The sequence below is a fragment of the Ahaetulla prasina genome, chromosome 2 (genome assembly GCF_028640845.1).
Source record: "Ahaetulla prasina isolate Xishuangbanna chromosome 2, ASM2864084v1, whole genome shotgun sequence".
Taxonomy (NCBI): domain Eukaryota; kingdom Metazoa; phylum Chordata; class Lepidosauria; order Squamata; family Colubridae; genus Ahaetulla; species Ahaetulla prasina.
In genome coordinates this window covers 194,009,720-194,032,867 of record NC_080540.1, presented here as the reverse complement: position 1 = coordinate 194,032,867, position 23,148 = coordinate 194,009,720, and the positions used below count along the sequence as shown (strand labels likewise).

Sequence of the window (23,148 nt, the reverse complement as noted above, 5' to 3'; positions counted from 1 at the left end):
CATATGCCGAGTCTTCCTTGACTACTTTGAAGGGGATCAGCCTCCTTGGGCATTTGCTCAAATTCACTCCAGCTTACCAAATACCTGGTTCCATTTTAGCTCCCATCTTGTCCATACTTATTCCCTGCTATTAGGGCAGGCATTAAAATTCAGACTAACAAAGAATAGAAATATTGATCCAAAGACATTGTCAAAGTCTACAGCCTCAAGCAATATAAATTTTGCTAGGTTTTATTGAGCAAGTCAAATTCACTCTTAATTCTTGTAGTTTTGTTATTGTATGTTTCTATTCAGGAACAACCAACAGTGCAGCATTCCTAGGATCCCTTCAAATTAAATGTACTTGCTTTACTTCCCCACAGATAAATGCTGACACATACCATACCGGTAGATAGGCAGCAAATGTCCTGGCAGGTTTTCAAGCCTCAGACCTCTTGACTAGGCACACACTAGCTGAGGGTGCTTTAAAGATGCCCAGGGCAGGGAACTCCACCATCTGAGGATCACTTCTGAAAACAGCCTCATCTATTGGGATTTTTGGAGAGCAGCAAGATAGATCAGGGCTTCAGCTGCAGAGCTTTATCGTTATTGGTTAGATTTGCACCCACCCTTTCTCTAAGAGCTCCAGGCACCCTATACAGAATTCTCCCCTTATTTCATTCCCCATGATCATGTTAAAAAGGCTGGACTGGGAAGAAGTGTGGACTAGGACTTTGGTTTCCCCAATCCTTGTGTGAACATCATAACACTATACCATGCTGCACCTGTGTGCAATTAAGTTTAAAATACAGTCTTTGGTTTTTAAAATCCCATGTACGTAATTTGCAACTTTTAAAATCCAAACCCACCATCTCAGAAAGCAACCAGGAACCCATGAAATTGGTTTTTGATTAAATGAAGCCAAAGTACGCGCAGCATAAAGTTGTGTGCTTGCTTGCAATTTGTATTAGCCTTCTCCAAAATTCTTCCAAGAATTTTAAAGCTTTTGCTAGCCCCAGATTTATTTATCAATGCATAGCCCCAAGTGTTGAGCTCGGCTGCAGATGGAAGTGTTATCCAGACACATCATGAAATCAAGGAAATTTTTTAATGACAGGTAGGGGTCTCATACAAATAATCTCTGCCCTTCAACAGGCTAAAAATAAATGAAACATCTGAAGCGCAAAGGGGAAATGCCTTCTGCACAAGTCTTGCCAGGACAAGTTATCTTGGTAGTCAAGATCTCTCAACAGTCACCCCAGAATTGCCAGCAATTATTCCATGATGTATCAAACATAATGGCCTCCTTCTACTGGGGTTTTCGTTGTATCCTGCCTTTTTTTCTGGGAGTTGATTTAGCCCTTAGTCCTCCAGGAGAGGGATTCAAGAGTCTGGCCTTTTTCTGAAAATTGCTCTGCTTGGAGGCAGCAAGCGTTTTTTTCTTTTTATTAGCTTTCAACTCTCCTTTAGCCTCCTTCCTGGCTGCGGTTGCAGCTGAAAGCTTTGAAGCCTGCTGCTGACTTTCTGGACCTTTTTTCTTTTTCAGTGGAGGTTCAGTTGGAGCTGGAGCAGATCCATCTTTTACTGTTTGCGCTGTTAGCTCCTCACTGGGCGCTTCATCTAGAAGTTAAAACAAAGTCAGATTAGGTGCAGCCGTCAGATTACAATGTTTTCTGTTTTTAATTAATTTCAGGTTTTAACATCTTTAACAGGAAATTTCTGGGCCCCAATTATTACTAAAGGTTCTGAGAAGAGGTGGTACAAACCCAATTCTCATTTTAATTCAAACTGCACCTTCCTTACCACTGTTAGAAAAAGGTATTAGGATGTTCAAACCACACAATAATTTACAGTTGATTAATTTACTTTAAGAGTTAGCTTCACTGGAACACATTTGTAAAATGTCAAATTCATTTACACATATTGTTGTAAAGTTTGGGTCAGTGCAGTGTTTGGGTCTAATACAGGCAAGAGGGCTTTGGATCCAAAAAGGCATCCTTGGCCTACACTGCAAAGGAGCTTTTTCTGGCCCTGCATGATATTTCAGCAAAATACTTGTTAATACATGTTAAATACGTACAGCAGCCTGTCTCCATAGGTGTGTTATCTCAACCCAAATATATCACCCATTCTGAAAAGTGTCTACTAGTGACATCTAACAGAAACAGCAAATAATGAGATTCACATTCTCCCCAACATACTTAATTTCCTCTTTGGTTTCTATTCTTTAGCCCTTTTCCCAGCAATTCTTTAGGTACATTTCAGGTCCACCTCAAAATAAAGCCTTATTACTCAACTAAATAGATTCTGTGGATAGCAAGAGGAAGGGTAAGCCAGCAAAGTAGTGCATTCTGGTTGAAAATGTTAATTAGTTTCCAGGTTTATGATTCGTGGTGGGTGTTGTTTGTTAGCAAAACAAGGTTTCTGAAAAAGGCAAGCTTTCAGATTCATTACCTTTCTGAGGTTTAGGAATGGCATTGGAAAATTTTTTCAACTTGGCCACAAAAAAACCATCCATATTGTGGGTGTGCGGATAGAAACGGCGTGTGGATTTCAAGGAAGGGTGGAAACGACGCTCCCTAAACCTAGATAAATAAATGCAAAGAAAAAGTGATGCATTTCCAATACCCGAAGCTTCTGAGCGAATGTCCAGTGCCCCACTCCATTTTTCAGAATTAAGAGATACAAACCGGGTAAATCCTTCTTTGCCAAAGTCCAGACCCGTTGGCACCAAGCGGACGTTACGCTTCTTCAGGGCATAATCCACCACCCACTCGTTTTCTTCTACCTGCCACCACAGAGCACAGGCAATCAGGTTGGTCAATGTCTCCAGCAGAACAAAAGGGTCAGTGGAGGCAGCAGATAAAATGGGCACCTACCATGACTGAACAAGTGCAGTACACAACGTATCCCCCAGTCTCAGAGGTTGCGTTAACAGAGTCAATGGCACTGAGGATCAATTCCTTCTGTAGGTGAGCAGAGCGCAAAATGTCCTTTTCATCCTGAAAGAAGACAGAAAGATGAATGTCCATAGAAACAAATCTTAGTACTTTTTTTAAAAAGGGGAGATTACAAACTTTCCACCAGGAGACGGGGGAGGGGGGGCGCTGAACTCTGTATTTTTCTGCATTTTGCAACGGCTTTTATACCATCAGCAAAGGTCTAGAATGTGGACAGGAGAGGATTGCATGGATAGTGCTCATAGTTTGAGTGGCTTTCTGGAGGTGTTGCTAAGGAATTTGGTCAAAGCATTCATTTTGCCAGAGTTTGTGTTGTTGCTTTTTAAAATTTACTGGAATCCTATAGCCACTCATCTCAACAACTAACTCAATTCTATTATTTTCAGACTGTTATTTCAAAAATAAAATAAACTTTTCTGCTCTTCTGGTTGCCTTTGTCCATTCAGCAAACTGGCATACTCTTTTGAACCTGTTAAAACCAGTCATATTCAGCAATATACATTTTATTATCAGGGTTCTAAATATACTCCAGAGATCCACAAGAGTTCAGACTACTCTGAACTTCAATTATTCAAATTTCTCTTTGAACTTTTTCTTTGAACTAATCTCATTTATATGCCAGACCTTAACCAACCCAGTGTGGACCTTTCACACTGTTTAGTTCCATGACCAATTCTTCCAAGGGACAGATCTAGCCAAAAGTGTTAATTTCTGACCAGATGAAATCTCTCACTTTTTTCAGATATCCTTAGAGAGGTACCTCGGTCGAGCTTGTAGCGATTTATGGGAAGGAAGAACGGATGTATCATTCTGAGCTATTCCGCATGCCCATTCCGATACTGCTGTGCTTCATGTAGTGAGAATGAATAAATTTACCTTGTTGGTTTTGACTGTGGGGTCCTTTGAAATAACACCAGTACCACTGCAGGGAGCATCAAGCAAGACTCTGTCAAATCCACCCAGTACCTTAAGATGAAGAAAAATGGACTTAGAAGGAAGTTTCTCTCTTGATTCTCTCTGCTCTATTTGATCAGCTTAATAGCTAAAGAATAAACTCTTATTTTGAAGTCTACTGTTCCCCACAGAAGGCAAACCAGCCACGTCTGGTCCTCCCTCCCCTCCTCAGCAACCTGGGCATGAGTCCTGCTCAGCAGGGGAAGGTTGAGGCAGTGGCTGATAAGTGTTGATGTAGCTTTGCCCCTGACAGTTACCTCAAGAAGGACCAGGTGCCCCTCATCCCAGAAGACACATGGGGCCAATGTCCTCAGCAGCAGCATACCTTAGGAAACTGGCGCCCATCACAGTGGCTCACAACAGTATTTGTGACTCCTAAGCGGTGCAAGTTTCCCACCACGCTGCGCAAACGCTCAGCATTGCTGTCATTAGCTAGTATCACCCCTGTGTTCTTCATCAGTTGAGCTGTCGGGCGGAACAGAAAAGTGCACGTCAGCCCTGCCTTTGCACCAATGATGCAGCAACTCCCAAGAGGCTTCCATTCCTTCCACACAATATGATGTTTTGGAGCTTCCTACATAGGCAAATCCTTCTCCTCTGTACAAAACAGAGAAGACTGCTTGCATTTCCTATAAAGCAGCCTTCTCTGTGGGTCAGTGCTCTAAGCACTAAGAACCCAGCACAAATCTAAGCCTGTATGCACACCAATAGTGAAAATACCCTGCACAGTGTCTCTTGGCAGAAGGTTAATTTTCATAGACGTTGGGGTGGCTCTTTTTTTTTTTTTGGCAGGGCAATAAGGGTCTCTAATATCATTAAACCCAAGTGTGAGGAAAAAGACAGCAGCTAAAATGTTAAGGCCAGTTGTGTGACCTTCTCCAATACAGTTGGCCTGGCTGTTTGCCAAAACTTAAAACACCCTCCCATCCCCCCTCCCTGCTAAAGCTTCTTTCTTAAAACAATTGTGGTCTTTGCCTTTCATTGTGCCAATCGACTTTAGAAGTCTGTGTGTGTGTGTGTGTGTGTGTGTGTGTGAGAGAGAGAGAGAGAGAGAGAGAGAGGGAGGGAGGGAGGGAGGGAGTGCAAAAGGGGGAAGGAGGATTCCCAGCTCTAAACAAAGGGAAATCCCGGAATGCCAGCGCGAAAGGTGGTGCTCACGTTCCTCCTCCCTTGCTCAAAAGCCCCAACATGATATTGGAATTGGATGCCATTATATACCTGCTGAGGGGATAATTTGAATAACTTGAAAGATATAAAAGCTCTAAACATATTTGTTTAAAAATCTAAAATCTATACTTAAAATAAATGAATATAAAGTAATAAAGTTCTTTAAAGTTGTAATTCACTTTGCTGCTGAAAAAGAAAAGAAGCTTAACACCTTAAATGGTATTTATTAACTGAAATATCATCAAATCAAATATATAATGAGGTATATTATAATGACCTTTGTTTTCAGAAAGAAGCATGATGGAAGTTTTTCAATAAAGGGGGAAATATAGAAAAAACTTAGTGTCATGCTCATATATCATCTTTACAGATGTTGTTAACACTATACTATGGCAGCATATGATGGTACAATGTTTCAATCAATTTCAGGATGAAAAACTCATCAATGAGGAGGAGGTATAATTTATTAACCTTGTATGATATCAGTTTCTCAAGGACTCTAGAAGGACCGAGGAAGAAATCTCTGCCCCTCCCACTTTCCCTTTCCAGCCCAGCCTTCCAAGGGGACCTTTGAGGGAGAAATCTCTGCCCCCTCCCCACTTTCCCTTTCCAAGGCAGCCTTCCCAGCGGACCTCTCGAAAAGAGCGAAAGCTTTCTCCTGGCGTTTACCACCACCACACCCTCCACGCCGGCCATCCTAGGCTGGGTTAGAAACAAGAAGGGGGAAGTTCAAGGACCACATCGATGGCATGAGCTCAGATTGCCGGCTGGGGATGATGGGCGCTGCAGTGCGATCTCGGGAGAGACTAGGGGGGAAGAAAGAATGACTGTTTCCCCACACCCTAGGATTGGGGAAAACATTGACCCCCCCCTTAGTTGCGGGAGAAGGGTTGCGCTTCAAAGCGGTCGCCTCCATCCATCAATCCATCCTTCCTTCCTTACTTCCATCCATCCATCCATCCTTTTTTTTTCCCCAGCGAGTGCGTGTGTGACATGCAAGCAAGGCGTCTCACAGGCGTGTGTGTGTGTGTTTGTGGTGGGGTCTCGTCCCAGCCACCCACCCACTCGCTCCCTTTCCCTCTTGGGCGTGGGCTGTTCCCGTTCGCCCTGGCCTCCGTCCTCCGATCTCCTGCGCTGGGAGGCGGCGGCGAGCCAGCGAGCAACCGGGCACCGCGGACTTTGGCAGGAGGAAGGTGGGAGGAAGCGGAGCTGCCGGCTGTGGGGGTTGAGGCGTGCAAGAGGAGTGGCGTGGAAAGGCCTTTTGTGTGTGTGTGTGTGTGCGCCTGTGTGCCCTAGGGAGGAAGCGGAGCTGCCGGCTGTGTGGGGGTTGAGGCGTGCAAGAGGCGCGCCTCCTCCTCTTCCTCACGCTCGCTCCTCTTGCACGCCTCAACCCCACCATCCCCACCCTCTCCAGCGTGAAGGTCACCTCCTCCCTCTTCCAGGCGGCGGCGGCGGCGGCTCCGGCTCAGCGGGCGCCACAGCCGGCAGCTCCGCTTCCTCCCACGGTCCCAGTCCAGCCGAACGGTGAAAGCGACATGCGGCGCGCTCGCTTTCACCGTTCGGCTGGATTGGGACCGCTTCTGGTCGCGCGGGCGGGGAGCCGCCAGCCTTCTCGGCCGGCGCTTTCACCGTTGAAACCTCCCTCCCTCAGCCGAGAAGGCTGGCGGCTCCCCGCCCGCGCGGCTCAGCGGGCGCCACAGCGGCAGCTCCGCTTCCTCCACGGTCCCAGTCAGCGAGCGGTGGCGACATGCGGCGCGCTCGCTTTCACCGTTCGGCTGGACTGGGACCAGTGGGAGGAAGCGGAGCTGCCGGCTGTGGGGGTTGAGGCGTGCAAGAGGCGCGCCTCTTGCACGCCTCAACCCCACCATCCCCACCCTCTCCAGCGTGAAGGTCACCTCCTCCCTCAGCCGAGAAGGCTGGCGGCTCCCCGCCCGCGCGGACCAAGCCAAGCGGTCCCAATCCAGCCGAACGGTGAAAGCGAGCGCGCCGCATGTCGCTTTCACCGTTCGGCTGGACTGGGACCAGTGGGAGGAAGCGAGCTGCCGGCTGTGGCGCCCGCCGCCGCCGCCGCCGCCGCCGCCGCCGCCTGGAAGAGGAGGAGGTGACCTCACGCTGAGAGGGTGGGGATGGTGGGGTTGAGGGGCGGCAAGAGGAGCGAGCGTGGAGGAAGAGGAGGAGGCGCGCCTCTTGCACGCCTCAACCCCCACACAGCCGGCAGCTCCGCTTCCTCCCTAGGGCACACAGGCGCGCACACACACGCACACACACACAAAAGGCCTTTCCACGCCACTCCTCTTGCACGCCTCAACCCCCACAGCCGGCAGCTCCGCTTCCTCCCACCTTCCTCCTTGCCAAAGTCCGCGGTGCCCGGTTGCTCGCTGGCTCGCCGCCGCCTCCCAGCGCAGGAGATCGGAGGACGGAGGCCAGGGCGAACGGGAACACTGCACCACCAGGGCTTCCCCGCGCCAATGCACAGCCCGCCAAGTTTGCGCCGTCCGCCCACCAGACACAGGAATGGGGGCCGGCCTGGGGGCGACAAATCCCGCGAGACCTCGGCGGGCCCGCTCCCCGTCCCTCCCATGGGAGTCCGGTCGGTACCCCCTCCTGGGCGGGGTTCCGAGCGTGAACTCGAGTATAAGCCGAGGGGACGTTTTTCAGCACAAAAAACGTGCTGAAAAACTCGGCTTATACTCGAGTATATACGGTAACTCAATTCTATTATTTTCAGACTGTTATTTCAAAAATAAAATAAACTTTTCTGCTCTTCTGGTTGCCTTTGTCCATTCAACAAACTGGCATACTCTTTTGAACCTGTTAAAACCAGTCATATTCAGCAATATACATTTTATTATCAGGGTTCTAAATATACTCCAGAGATCCACAAGAGTTCAGACTACTCTGCAACTTCAATTATTCAAATTTCTCTTTGAACTTTTTCTTTGAACTAATCTTTTATATGCCAGACCTTAACCAACCCAGTGTGAACCTTTCACACTGTTTAGTTCCATGACCAATTCTTCCAAGGGACAGATCTAGCCAAAAGTGTTAATTTCTGACCAGATGAAATCTCTCGCTTCTTTCAGATATCCTTAGAGAGGCACCTCGGTCGAGCTTGTAGCGATTTATGGGAAGGAAGAACGGATGTATCATTCTGAGCTACTCCGCATGCCCATTCCGATACTGCTGTGCTTCATGTAGTGAGAATGAATAAATTTACCTTGTTGGTTTTGACTGTGGGGTCCTTTGAAATAACACCAGTACCACTGCAGGGAGCATCAAGCAAGACTCTGTCAAATCCACCCAGTACCTTAAGATGAAGAAAAATGGACTTAGAAGGAAGTTTCTCTCTTGATTCTCTCTGCTCTATTTGATCAGCTTAATAGCTAAAGAATAAACTCTTATTTTGAAGTCTACTGTTCCCCACAGAACAGAAGGCAAACCAGCCACGTCTGGTCCTCCCTCCCCTCCTCAGCAACCTGGGCATGAGTCCTGCTCAGCAGGGGAAGGTTGAGGCAGTGGCTGATAAGTGTTGATGTAGCTTTGCCCCTGACAGTTACCTCAAGAAGGACCAGGTGCCCCTCATCCCAGAAGACACATGGGGCCAATGTCCTCAGCAGCAGCATACCTTAGGAAACTGGCGCCCATCACAGTGGCTCACAACAGTATTTGTGACTCCTAAGCGGTGCAAGTTTCCCACCACGCTGCGCAAACGCTCAGCATTGCTGTCATTAGCTAGTATCACCCCTGTGTTCTTCATCAGTTGAGCTGTCGGGCGGAACAGAAAAGTGCACGTCAGCCCTGCCTTTGCACCAATGATGCAGCAACTCCCAAGAGGCTTCCATTCCTTCCACACAATATGATGTTTTGGAGCTTCCTACATAGGCAAATCCTTCTCCTCTGTACAAAACAGAGAAGACTGCTTGCATTTCCTATAAAGTAGCCTTCTCTGTGGGTTACTCAGCACAGCTCTAAACTCCTTAGACTTTCTTTAAAAAAAAAAGTTGGTTGAGGGTGATATTTCAACATTTCCTCCCTAAAGCCATATATGACACTTAGTTCCCTTTAGGCTGCTAGTTATGAAACAACTTAGCAACAACCAAGGCAACAAGGTTGGCAACGGTATTTTTATGGCATTTGAAGGCTGGCTGGGGAATTTTGGGAGCTGAAGTCCACACGGCTTAAAAGTTGTTGAGGTTGAAAAACACTGGTTTAGTAAACAAAATTGAAAGGCAAAAAACCCTACTTCCTATGAGAAATGCAGAGAACAAGGAGGCTTCATTACAAAAGCAACAAGAGGTGAAATATGTCATGAGTCCACAATAGATAACATTTGGAAGGGATTTAGATATCTCCCTATTTCACAGGAGTATAAGAAGGGAGAAGACGTAAGATCTGCCAGTTGGCCTGGGGACCAAATGGGCGAGTTCCATGTGGAGGAGGCTTCTGGACTGATCGTAGATTCCACCTCCTCACTTGCCCTCTGCTCTTCATCCACTCATCTTTTTGGTTATCATATCGATGTATTATCTTTTTGTGTCCTTCATTATTGTTTATTTCATTCTATTATTTCATTTCTGTTCTGTTTGTGGTTCTTTCCTTTTCTTCCTTTTTATTATTGTAAGCCACCTAGAGTAGCCCCATAGCAAAATAGGCAGCAAGTAAGTTTAAGAAATAAAATAAATAAATATAGCACAGACTTGCAAGACTCTGTTATTATGGCCAACCTCAATCAAAGTAGTTTCAGATTCCCTATGAAGTTGATCGTCTGGTCTGGTTCACCTAGTGGGACTGACAACAAGTGACTTCAAATCAGACAAAGGTGCTGAAGTTGAAGAGATGAATCTAAACCTTTACCAAACAATTATCTCAGGAGGGGGGTGGGGGGAGAAAGAGACTATAATTATGCACTCTTTCCCCCCAGCCATGCCATGTGGAGCAGTAACAACTGAAGAAGAAAATACATCAATTTAAAAACCCTCTGACTGACATTAAAGAGACCTTGATAAAGTCCAATTCTCCATGACAATTCTACTAAATTCCAGCAAATAAGTAAAAAAAAAATCCTTTTCAAGCCAGGAATTAGGGAAATGGAACAGAACCAGAAATGTTCTTTAATCTACCATATGCATTTCTGTGTTTATTGCAGGCATTCAAATACTACTCCGGCTGAAATATTAACAGTCTTCTTCTTTTGCGTCAACTCAGGATATTTCTATCCCTGCCCTCATTGAATCCTTGACATTCCCTCTCAAGAATAAAAAAATAAAATGGTAGCTGCACAGGGGAATAAAGTGTTACTCTTCTATTTTCTCCACCTACAGCTGCCATACTCTATGGCAGTCCAGGGAAACTCTGTCAAAGGCTTTAAAACTGATCTCCCGGCATTTCTTCTACTCTTCTTCTTTTACTCTTATTTTCATCATCTAGCTCTCTTGCTGGGAGGATGAGAAATCAGGAGTAAACCCAGATCTTTTTTTTTTTTAACCTTTTCAACTCTCTGCCTATCCTGCAAGTGAAAGCTATGTTGCAAGAACTCAGCTAAACCAATATGAAACCTACAACTGTTCCTGCAGAAGGAAGGGAATGACAATTTATGTCTTCAGAAGAGAAGTGGACCTTCAGAAGGAGCCTGCCTTTTAATGGAGACCATCGATAACTGGATTTCTTTTGAAACTTGGTTTGAGGCTCATGAATTAATTAGGGCATCCGTCGGAACACTGACAGCAGCCTTGATGGTGGGCAGTCCCCAAAATGGGGAATTTGAACCCATTCTTCCCCAACAAGCATGAGTACCTATGTAACTGGTCTTGCCTCCTGGGGCACAGCACATGTCCAGAATGCGCTCATTCTCCTGAGGGGCCAGAGCCATAACAGGGAGAAGGCTGGAAGCACCTTGCAGCATGTAGTGTCCAGCTAAGTATTCTGGGGTGGCACCTAAAGGGGGGGGGGAAGAAGAAAGACCAAAAGGATAAATACAGGGAAAGCAATGGCAAAGCACATGTATAGAGGCAGGATTTGGGGGAGAAAGAGAAGAGGGATACCCACCTATAGGCACAGAGGAGTCATAGACAACAAGCCCAGTTTTAGACCACTTTCCTAATGGGTCTAAATTCACTCCACGATTTATCAAGGCCTGCAACACAAAGGAGGCAGTTTAGCTCTTCCAATCATGGCAGAAGAAGAGAAAAAAGGGCTCGGGATGCTCAGGTACATACCTGGGCTAAATCACGGCGTCTTGTCTTCAATGTATTGGTACGGAGGGTCACTGGCCGAGAGACCTCATTGGCTTCTAAGAATTCAACCAGCTAAAAGCAGGCAGAATGAAAGAATGGGAATTTTTCCTCATCAAGAAGCAGTGGTTATACACACATTGTTTTTCCCCCATGGAGTAGAAGTAATTGAGCTGACACTTGATTTAAAGAATACTCATCTATCTAAAGGGGCAAATAGGGGAAAACTGAAAATTCTTTGTTCTTGTCAACTGATGCTATGCAAGAAACCAGACCAGTTTTTTGTCTCCCAATAACAATCTAAAGGCAAAAAGCATCTCACCAGCCAGAGCTAATATTATGTGAGAGGAAGCTTTGATGGCAGGGAAGAAGAGGAATATTTACAATTATACTCGACTTCTTGCAGCAAGCAGATCTATGCTAATGTATGTGTGTACATTGATCTGCATGTCAATACAGTGAAACTTAACCAACAAAATTGAAGACTGAGAAAATTTTGGCACCAAAATAATTATCTGTCAAGATTTCGGGTCTGTTGTTGACTGCAGCCACCAAATTTTTGTGTTTCTGACTAAAAATCTTTCTAGAAAAATAGTACCTCAGACAGAGGGAAGAGTTCTGTCATCTTTCCAATTAAGAAATCACTGTAAGAGTAATATGCGGCAAGATCCTGATGCAGAAGGGATAAATATTCCTGCCTTGAGCGTCCTTTCTCTCGCTTCGAACTGAAATCCTGAAGCACCTCCATATTATCTTTTATACGCTGATGAATGAGTTGGAGATCAGGAGGCTGAGCAGGTGAAAAGGAATTAAGGAACAACCAGAAATGAAACTGTCTTATACCAAGTCAGATAACTGATTTTACTAATAGCTTACTCAGCCTTTTGCAGTTGATTCCAGAGATTATTGATTCCATCAGCAACTTCTTCAGGCCTCCACAACAGGGGCACAAAAGAGTAGCTGGAACCTACCAAACAAGGGACCACTGGTTAGGATTACACAAATCCAAACCACAACTACGACAGCAAAAATATACTTTTGCAGTCCAGATTTGATAATCTCAGTACTTTGTTTGGTCCCCTTGTACAAATATAAAAGTTACACGCAAAGTACTTAAATACCAATAATGCAACATTCGTGGCTGAAGCTTAATTTGCACTTTGAGCCTTCCTATTCTACCGTCCAAAATACAAATTGGTTGTGAAAGTGTGTCACACTGGAATCACACCACATTCATTTACTTATTACATATTTATCTCATTTAAAAAAAAATCCTAAAATGGAAATGAATTGAAATGTTTCAGAGAGGTATAGATACCTAAGCTCTATTCCAAGAAAGCAATTCAGGACTGTCATCCTTTTATGGAAAGTTTAACAGAGAATTAAGGGGTCTATATGAATTCACCATATACCCTATAATCAAGGGTTTCCTAACCATGGCAACTTTGACATGTGGACTTCAACTCCAGAATTCTCCATCTAGCCATGCTGGGGGATTCTGGGAGCTGAAGTCCATGCACTTTAGAGTTGCCAAGGTTGGGAAACCTTGCCTATAACAAAGCTGTGCCATACAAAGGGATCTCTAGGGAACGACTCAGGAGGAGGCACAGAGCAATCTGGACAACCCCCTTAATATTCTCTGGGTCCACCAGGATAAGGATATCTTCTTTCTCTATCTCCTGCCCACTGGGAAGCACGAAGCACTCCTCTGCCTCCATGTTGAGCTGCAGGTCTGTGTCCTTTTCTTCTTCTTGCTCTACTCTCGGCTTGGACGGTGGTGTCTCATCCTCACTGTCATCCTCACTGATGTCCTGCCTGCAACCCAGAAAAAAAACCATTTTGCAAGGGGACTCATAGAACAGGAGAAAAATTGGATCCATTGTAAAAGGGAAAAGGCTCAGCAATTCCCCCAAAGCAAATATTCTGGATTACTCACCCTTCCATCTTTTGTTTTCGAGCAGCTTGTTCTATAGGCAGGAGCTGAATGTAAAAGCACACAAAGAACCTCTTAATCAAAGGGCAGGAGTATCCTCTCCCCACCCACTCTGAATAATGCAGAGCTACAATATAAGGAATGGGAAGGGAAAGTATATTAACTTCATTTAATGAGACTGAGAAGGCTTCTTGACTCTGGGTGGTCTTAGAGCAGGGCTCCCCAACCCTCAGCTGCAGCCCATTAGGAAACAAGCCACGCAAGTGAGAGGAGCTTCATCTGCACATGCACAGGATCTGGGTAGTACATGAAATCACACACACACACTCAGGTCCATGGAAAAATTATTTTCCATAGATCTGATCCCTGTGCCCAAAAGGTTGGGGACTATTGCCTTAAAGAATCCCGTCTGTGGGTTTTTTTAAAAAAATATAAAATATGTACTCATTCTGTGAATTCAGCTACCTTTTTATAAATTGTAATAGTGACACTAGAACAGAGCAGAAACGGTCACAAAAAAACACCCAAAACAAAATAGGAGATCCTTATAAAAATAATTTCATTAAACTTCAAAAGAAATTGCTTCCAGGTGCTGCAGCAGATCATCCTATTTCAGTGGAAGAGCTTTTCCCTGGGACTATAATAATGACAGGGAAATGTATTGGGGGAGAGGAGGTAGAAGGAGAGAGGAAGGAAGGTGCAAGATTAAAGTGACCATTATTTTTCATTTATTACACTCAGCAAGGCTCAAAGCAAAGCTTTGGAAAAGCTAGGAGGCAAATAAATAAAACAAACTTCCCACCACCCTTGGAAAGCCACTGTGACATCTCTTGCACAACTGACAGTTTCTGCTCAGTAACAAAGTCCTAGGCAAGAGACAAACATCTTCAGTCTTTCAGGTTTTCTTGGTCATTCAGGCAGATCCCCAGAGTTGGTCTTAGTAACTAAGTTAAATAAAAAACATACATGTCTCCTAGCATACTGTTTGTATTGATAGCCCAGCTGCTTTGAAATGTTAGATTACCGTGCAATCCCAACACAGAATATGAGGTTCTAAGTCAGGGACAAAAGACAAAAGAGACAGAACAGAGAGACAAATTTCAAATAGGAGACAATGACAGAAGAATTTCCACCTTAATAAATAAGAAATATTTCCCTCTATCTGAGTAACAGCCACCAAAAAGCATACTTGCCTCTTCGTCACTAGAGGAAGCAACTCCATAGTCATCCATCATTTCATCCTCACTTAGATCATCTTCATCACTGAAAGCCATGCTTTCTTCTTCATCTTCTTCACTCTCTTCGGTCCTGGATCTTTTCTTCCTTAAGGCAGAGGAAGCGAGCTGCACGGCAGCATCAGTGCTGCAGTTAGTTGGGTTGTCCTCTGGGGAACTTTTCCCCTTGTTTGCATTCTTGAGTGTTTTCTTTTTAGCTGCCAAGAAGGACAATAGAACACTGTGAAACAACTACAATGAATTGTCTGCATACTTTAGAGCACAGTTCTTCACCTCATGTAGATGAAGTGAATAATGAAAGGAGAAAGATGGTGAAAGTCAGATGAGGTTGGTGGGGGCCAATGAAGGCAGGGTGGCTGGGCTGGCAGAAGGCAGGAGAGAGATGAAGGATGTGTGTGGCGGAGGACATAGGGCATAGGCTGATGAAAGGAGTTGAGGAAGAGACATTTTGTCCCTTATCTTACTGAAGCTTGGGGCTGAGAGAGACCAAGCCAGGACCAGGATTGAACTGGGTCCTCACCTAATAACCAGCAGTTAACCACAGTTAACGACAGCAACAGAGAACACTGGGATTACCATTGCTATGTGATGCGGTCACATTTCCAAGCAAATCAAAATCAATGCCAGCAGGGCAGTTGTTGAATCCAATTATACTACTTTTCAACCATTCCTATTTTCATCTTTTATTCTTAACTGAGGAATCCAGATCCATCTTTAACTACCAACTATTATGCCCTGCATAATGTATATGCCACAGAACTTTCATTTGGACTAAGATTACACATGTCAAGTGATCAATCTTGCTAGAGTTCTGCTGATTAGTTGAACAGAGTTGCTAAATATCGTTTAAGTCTGTAGGAGGTAAACGAATAGGAGCACCAAACTGGCACAAAAATAGCTTTCATTTACCAAACTTACATCTAAGAATGTAGAGCATTATAAAATTTGTTAAAGCTAAATAGCACAGTGGTTTGTTAATCTTTTTGTAACTGCCGAGGACAGAACACCAGGTTATTTTTATGGGGTGGGGAAGGAAGATTTCTAAAGAGATTTAAAAATGACATAGAATGAGCCTCTAAATTCCTGGGGTCCAAGTGACTAATATGAACAGACTGCAATAAGTTGATGTCGGACCTGGAGGAACAAAAGAACAGATCTCATCCTCATTCTGCCTACACTGTCCCACTAGAACCCAGCTTCTGAATAGTAGCCAGTGACTGAAGTGGAATATCCTTCCTAGTCTCCTGAATTAACAGAAAAGAAATGACCAACAGTTACTCAGTGGCTTAGTATTCTAGATGTTTTAGTATAGTCAGCACAGGCTACTGGTAAAGTATGGAAACTAAAGGCCTATATATCTCGATGATACAGAGTTGGGGAAGCACACTGCTGCTCTACATCCATCAATTGTAAACCCTGAATAGTAACAGCTCCAACCAACCTGCCTAAATAACCTTGATGAAATATATTTTTTGATTCTATCAATGTACCTGTCACATTTTGGTGATTGGGGACATTCTTGTTCATCTGCAGTTGCTCAGATTTACTCCGTCTTTTGGCAGCTCTAACATGAAATAGAAGAATGAATAAAATGCTACTATGTCCAAGACAGTAAAAAGAAGGAACATGAATTTAGCACTTTGAGTAAATACATATAAAATGATTAATTAGCAAAACAACAGTTTGAGAACAAAAAATATGTTGGTTCTCCCTTATTGACCTTTTAAATTCTTCAAATTTACTATAAATAGATGGATGTGCTTATTTCAGGAAAATTGTGTCAACTGTTGCTAAAAAGCCTAATAAAGAAACTGGGTTGAATGAAAAGCAACACTTCCAATGTTATAGGTCATCAGTAGATGGCAGTACTGATGCGTTGCAAGCTCTGGTGTGGTTTTTTTTTAGCATCAATTCTTTCACTTCATTTGGTGGGAAGTTGCTGTGAGAAAAATGTTAAGTGGCTACTGTTTGTGAAATGGAAACCTGCAATGAATACTTGACAGTGCAATGCACTGTGATTGAATTTTTGACTACCAAAAGTCTCTCCAACTAAAACTCCACAACTATATATGCAGGTTGTTTATCATGATAACTGTTCCGACATGAGTACTGTGCGTTATTGGCAAAAAAATAATAAATAAATCTAAAGATGGTGATCTAAAGAGAGCTGATCAACTACAAAAGGGATGATTTGTGATAGAAATCAACAGGTTTTACACAAGAAAGGCTGATGAATTGATGAAGGAGAATTGGCACATCCCTCAAAGGGAAGTTGCTGCTAAATTTGATACTTCACAGAAAAGTTTGGATCACATTATATGATGTTCTTCAATATCAGAAAGTTGATGCAAGATGGGTTTCCTTGCGTGCTGGTGAGAAATGAAAACTTCAAGAGTTTAAATTTGCCAGCAATTCTTATCCCAGACTCTGAATTGCAGACACTTCCTGCAATTGCTGTCACATCATGAGGAATTTCCTCATTGCACTGTGAATGCAATGAAACATGAGCTCATCATTATGACCCAGAAATGAAACATTAGTCTATGAATATAGTCAAAATGCTTCACCTGAGGAAAAAATTCAAAATTCAGGCACTGGCAGGAAAACTCATGGTTCTGATGACAATCACTTTGATTTCCTTGAACTTAGTGCCACTATCAATTATAATGCCAAGTTGCAATACTAAAAATTTGAAATAACAAGCAAGCATAATTTGTAAGCAGAAAAAGGATATTTTGTTGCAACATAAACCTTAGACCTCATAAGCCACCCAAGAGGCAATGGCAAAATTAAATCTCATCTTACCTCATCAGCTGTACAGACTAAACTAGCACACGTGACTTCCACCTTTTCCCAAAATTAAAGGAATACCTTGGTGGATATCTGTTTGACTCAAAAGAGGTGGAAAGGACTTGGTTGAAGAGACAAAGTACAGAGCGCTTTCCTGGTAGTTTTAAGAAGCTTGTCCGTAATACTTATTTCACTGGACCAAAAATATAAAGATGGTGACCTATTAAGAATTGATCTGTGTGATCAAGAACAAAGCAGACAATTTGCCGCAGAAACTGATGAGTTTCACATGAAAAAGCTGATGAAGTGATTAAGGACAATAGAGGAATCAAAGACAAATGGCTGTCACATTTGGCATTTCGTATGAACAGAAATGTGCAGCAAATGGTAATTATATGCAGAAATAAAAATAGGTTACAAAAGAACTAATTGCAAAGAGTATTTTCGTTTTTCATTTATTATAATACTTCATGTAAAGTTATAGAGATGAAAGCATTACTTTTTATTCAAGCCTTATATCACAGATAATGTATAATATGCTTTCCTAATAATGTTGAAGTTATCTGTAAAACTACAAAAGCTCTTGTTTTTTTTGTTTTTTTTTGTTTACATTTATATCCCGCCCTTCTCCGAAGACTCAGGGCGGCTTACAGTGTATAAGGCAATAGTCTCATTCTATTTGTATATTACAAAGTCAACTTATTGCCCCCCCAACAATCTGGGTCCTCATTTTACCTACCTTATAAAGGATGGAAGGCTGAGTCAACCTTGGGCCGGGCTCGAACCTGCAGTAATTGCAGGCTACTGTGTTCTTAATAACAGGCTTTACCAGCGTGAGCTAAACCGGCCTGTTAAACTGCAGATACATGTATTGCAAAGCTATATAAAATTGAATAGCATAAAACAGGTCTCAAACTTGTGGCCCACAGGCCAGATGCATCACACGCTAGCCACGCCCATCCCCATTTTAGCGAAGGGGGGAAAAGTCATGATATTTCACGTGACTACGTGACATCATGAGTTTTACACCCCTGGCATAAAAGATCACATTTAATCTTATGGTTTGCTCTGAGCACTGATCAATCAGTAACTGAGATTTAGAGGATGTACTAAGTAGGTAGTCATTTCGCATTAATTTCTAATGCTAATCTACACACTTTAGCAAAAATAGGAACTATATGATTCAGGGACAATTAACCTTGGGATTTAAACTTAGCATTAAAACAAAATCTAAACCATATCACTACTGCCTTAGCAAAAAGTGCCAGATGTTGTACACCAAATTGTAAATATTTACATTTGTTTTTAGTATCTTCAAAGACGTTCTTATATTGGAGGTTCTTTTGGCTACAACCAAATTCACCTCAGGGTTGATAAAACCCTTCATGATGCACTTTATGACGTTCTACACTTTCTGTAATACAAGACTTTTGTCCTGCCCAGACAAAAGCCTCAAAATGCAATGTACATGCGGCCCCCTGCATGTGTCCCTCCACCCCGCATGTGTGCGTGGCCCCCTGCATGCCCCCATATGCGTGGCAGAGACCCAAAGACCAGCTTGCTGACAGGAGGCGCATGCGCAGCAGAGATAGACTAGGATGACGGCTCATGTGCTATCAGAGAGGGTGCTGTGTGTCACCTCTGGCACGTGTGCCATAGGTTCGTCATCACGGATCTAGAGAGCCAAATACTTAAGGACATTAATGCACAATAAAAGGTAAATATAAAGGTTCCCCTCGCACATACGTGCTTGTTGTTGCCGACTCTAGGGGGCGGTGCTCATCTCCGTTTCAAAGCTGAAGAGCCAGCGCTGTCCGAAGACGTCTCCATGGTCATGTGGCCGGCATGACTCAACGCCAAAGGCGCACGGAACGCTGTTTCCTTCCCACCAAAGGTGGTCCCTATTTTTTCTACTTGCATTTTTACGTGCTTTCGAAACTGCTAGGTTGGCAGAAGCTGGGACAAGTAATGGAAGCTCACCCCGTTACACGGCAGCACTAGGGATTCAAACCGCTGAGCTGCCAACCTTTCGATCGACAAGCTCAACGTCCTAGCCCCTGAGCCATCGCGTCCCTTTAATGCACAATATGGTAATTTAAAAATAATAAGCATTAGCAGTATAATAAATCCAATTATCAGCTGAAAACATTTTTACTTATAGGCATGCATATTAAAAAACACTCTTGTGAAATACATTTTAATCTAAACTAACCTTCGTCGAGCATGACTAGAAAGTTTTGCTGCATTGTCATCAAGTGCTGGAAGAAAAAAAACAAATCACAACATTTCAAGAGGGAAAAATCTTTGTAAGAAATACAAAAACCTTCATGACATTTAAAAACCAACAAGTTTCTCAGGGTTATAAACTTTTGCAGATAATGTAGACGTTTTCAGATCTTACGGGAAAGCTGGTACAAACAAATCTGAATTTGATAGAACAGAAAAGTGAGACTTTTAATGCCAACAACAAAAAGCTTTTTAAAAAAACTGTCAAACTACAAAATGCACATCTATGATAAGATAGAACCAAAAGATCCTACTGTCTCAAGTCCTCCACATAAAATTGAAAGTATTTGCTAAAGTCTCAGGTATTCTTTTGCCTTTTGCCTTCCACTCTTCTATTCAAAATATTAGGACTTTTCATAATGAAGGATATATGGCATTTGCGATTTGGTACAGTTGTCATGTAATTGATTAAATATTGAAAACTGATTTTTATGAAGCAACAAACGAGCATCAAATGGTTCAGCCAAGTTTACAGCAAGAAAATGGAGTATCTTGCTACTGATTCAGTAAGATATATGGTTTTGGTAAATAATATAGTTTGATTTGTATATTTCTTCCCTCCCCAGCACAAAATTAAATACCATAATTTTGGAATATAAGATGCTCTGGACTATATAAGATGCACCTAGCTTTTGGGGAGGAAAACAAGAAAAAAAATCTGCCTCTGAGCAATTTGCCTCCTTGCAGCAAACAGCCTGGTCAGCTTCAGCATAGTCTGATTTAGCACGAGCAGCTGATTGACGGCTGGATCTGCCTCCCGGAATACCGCCTAGTCCTATCAGCTGTTCCAGACTGTGGGAATTGCCACCGCCCATCGCCACTGCTGCCTATCACTGGCTCTGTGTGCCCCATTTTTGGCCTCCGTGAGCCCCATTTTTGGCCTCCAAGCACCATTTTTGGCCTCCGCTCGTCCTGCTTTTGGCCCGTTCCAGGTGATGGGGATAGGTGGTGGCAGTGGCAATGGACAGTGGTGATCCTCACAGTCTGGAACAGCTGATAGGCGGTATTCCGGGAGGCAGATCCAACCACCAATCATCTGTTCATGCTAAATCAAGCTGTGCTGAAGCTGACCAGGCTGTTTGCTGCAAGGAGGCAAATTGCTGGCAGGTAGGCAGGGCTTCAGCAATATTTGCTGTATAAGATGCACAGACATTTCTACCCACTTTTTTTGGGGGGGGGTGTCTTATACACTGAAAAATACGGTATATACACATACAACAGAAAACACTTTCCCTCAACTTTTTGAATGGCCTTTTTATCTTTTTACATTAACAAAAATTAGGTCTTTTGTTCAAGAGGAAATATACAAAGGAAAACAAGCAGGAGGTTTACCTAATTCTCAATAGAAACATGTCAACAAATGTTTTCAAGTACTGTACTACAAACAGCCTTAGAATTCTTACAACTAGCCTAAAAAGGAAAGCAGAGATATTGCTTGGCTACATGAAATACAGTGTTTGAAGTTTAGTGCCGTACCCAAAGCCAACTCCACACTATAGATCTGAGATTTTAATACAGTATATCCTTAATAGGTATGGAGCCGTATCAGGAACATGAATCTGATCTCAGACTAAGCATACTAACAGGTAAAATTCTAAATACTTAAATCACTTAAATCAAATACAGGAAAAAAGAGCTCATAAAATCAACTTGCTAGTGGAGTGCAAGAATGTCACTATAGCAAAAAAGGCTGTGCTTTATATACTGTAATGTGCTATCCATCAAAGAATCATCCAACTCAATCTTCATTCCTAAAAACTGGAGGCCAGGGGGAAGAACTGAAATGTATTTTCCTTATGTGCCTAGCCCTGAGAGAAAAATCAGAGTTTGCTAGCAGTTTTTCCAACTAATAAATTTTAGCAAAAGCATAAACTTTTGTGAGTTGTAGCTCACTTCATCCAATGCATGGAAAGGCTAAGCTGATATAGAATTTAAACTGGAGCGAGGCTATGGAGGAGAGGGGATTAAAGAGAGGTTGGTTAGGCAAATGTGAGAAGATTTCAGTATTTTATAAAGTGACAATAGTAATGTGATCAAAACCATTGCTGAAATCATTTGAGATTGCCAGAACAGTTTGTTGTACATAAGTTCAACAATTTTTTTCTAAGCAATGAAGTTAAAGTCTTGCTTTTTTCAAAACAGTAACTATGAGACCTGCTAGAGATACCCTGAGATTACCTTGTCCTTGTTTTGAGCCAAGATCTCAAATGTGTGCCTATAAATTCTTAGACATCACAACTCAAAACAAGGACAAATTAATATCAGGGTATCTCAACTCCCAGGTCACACTACAGCAAATCTCAAAGTGACTGTTTTTGAAAAGCCAGGACTTTGAACGCCCCATCCACTGAGAAATTGTGGGATTTCAATAGAAGAGAATCAATATAGCTCAGGGTTGAACTGTGGAGTCCTTGATACTCCTGAGTGTGGTTGTTTTCTTGCAGATGTTTTGTTATCCATGCTGCCACCATATGGGAAGTGCTCTGAAGATGTTACCTGGCTGGGTAACAAAACGTCCACAAGAAAAAAAGTAAGCTCAGGGAGCACCAAGGACTCCATATCAAAGGCTTTTAGTCTATCTCAGAAGGCTGCAACAAACCCAGAGGGTTTTAACCCAATACAATTGCTAATCCATTAACACATGGGTCTCCAACCATGGCAACTTTAAGACTTGTGGACTTCAACTCCCAGAATTCCTCAGCCTGGCTGAGGAATTCTGGGAGTTGAAGTCCACAAGTCTTAAAGTTGCCATGGTTGGAGACCCCAGCATTAGGAGGCTTGCAATCTGCCTCACCTATAACTCCCATCTTAATAACCAGCTGATCTCCACCTCCCAATTCCCCACCCTAGCCCTACATCGGTTTAGCCACTTCACGCGTGGGGGAGGTGAATGGCACTTCACGAAAGCTGATGCTTTCGAATAGAATTGGTTAGTCGGAAAAGGTGCCACCAGATTCCCGATTGATTTATTTTTAGCATCCTAGGCTAACTGCGTACGTTGTCCACCGGCACGAAGTTCTGGCAGAGTAACTTACCAGGCGGCAAAAACCGGGCGAGCTCCTCTTCCGCCCCACGCTGCTTGCGGGCTTTCCGACCTGGCCCCCGCTTTGCCTGCCGGTTCGGGTCCAACTTGCGCCCCATGGCTTAGAAGGCCTCCGCTTTGGCGTGGAGTGGGACACGTGGGTAAGCTCCGCCCCCTCCGTGAACATCCCGACTTCCTTCCGTTTTCGGACAAATCTCATTGGCCACTCCTTTCTCCCTCCCCAACCTTACTTCTGCCGCCTCGTTTACTACTGCGGCCTCGTGATTGGTTAATTAGTTACCGCTTTCTTTGATTCATAGATTTGTGAGGGCGAATACTTTGGTGGGATTCGTTTCTCTTCTCCCTTACACAGTACAGCAGGGGGGGGAGGCTGGTCCGCAGAAATAAATAGGAAAGAAAAAAAGTCGAAAGCGGGATCTGGTTTATCCACCCAGTTTCATCTCTTCTATTTTATGCAATAAACTTTTTTTTTTAAAAGAAACCAGTTACAAAAAAGAAGAGCCGCTAATGCTCGATGCCACCCTCCAAGTTGAGGAGACGAGCTGCTGCTCCATCACAGCTACCTCCAGAA

At 43.4% G+C, this 23,148-nt stretch overlaps 1 protein-coding gene across 1 annotated transcript; it reads right to left on the bottom strand.

The window, feature by feature from the left end:
- Positions 1–1,068: 1,068 nt before the first annotated feature.
- Positions 1,069–22,743, bottom strand: NOP2 (NOP2 nucleolar protein). The gene is made up of 16 exons (XM_058169483.1): positions 22,570–22,743; positions 19,461–19,506; positions 15,949–16,022; positions 14,417–14,655; positions 13,227–13,270; positions 12,954–13,105; positions 11,889–12,088; positions 11,276–11,365; positions 11,106–11,193; positions 10,854–10,994; positions 8,686–8,825; positions 8,278–8,367; positions 2,859–2,981; positions 2,670–2,767; positions 2,434–2,564; positions 1,069–1,599 (listed from the first exon to the last, which is right to left on the bottom strand). Exons 1-16 carry the CDS (start codon positions 22,673–22,675, stop codon positions 1,289–1,291), a joined length of 2,073 nt encoding a protein of 690 aa, XP_058025466.1. The 5' UTR covers positions 22,676–22,743; the 3' UTR covers positions 1,069–1,288.
- Between the last annotated feature and the right edge of the window lie 405 nt (positions 22,744–23,148).

What these genes read in the sequence shown, in the direction of transcription:
- NOP2 (XM_058169483.1), bottom strand. Translation starts at nt 22,675, where the DNA reads ATGGGGCGCAAGTTGGACCCGAACCGGCAGGCAAAGCGGGGGCCAGGT. An exon ending in CAATCACCAAAATGTGACAG is followed by an intron (nt 14,656 to 15,948) that starts GTACATTGATAG and finishes CCTTCTTGGCAG; the next exon opens with CTAAAAAGAAAACACTCAAG. An exon ending in GACGCCGTGATTTAGCCCAG is followed by an intron (nt 11,194 to 11,275) that starts GTATGTACCTGA and finishes TTTGTGTTGCAG; the next exon opens with GCCTTGATAAATCGTGGAGT.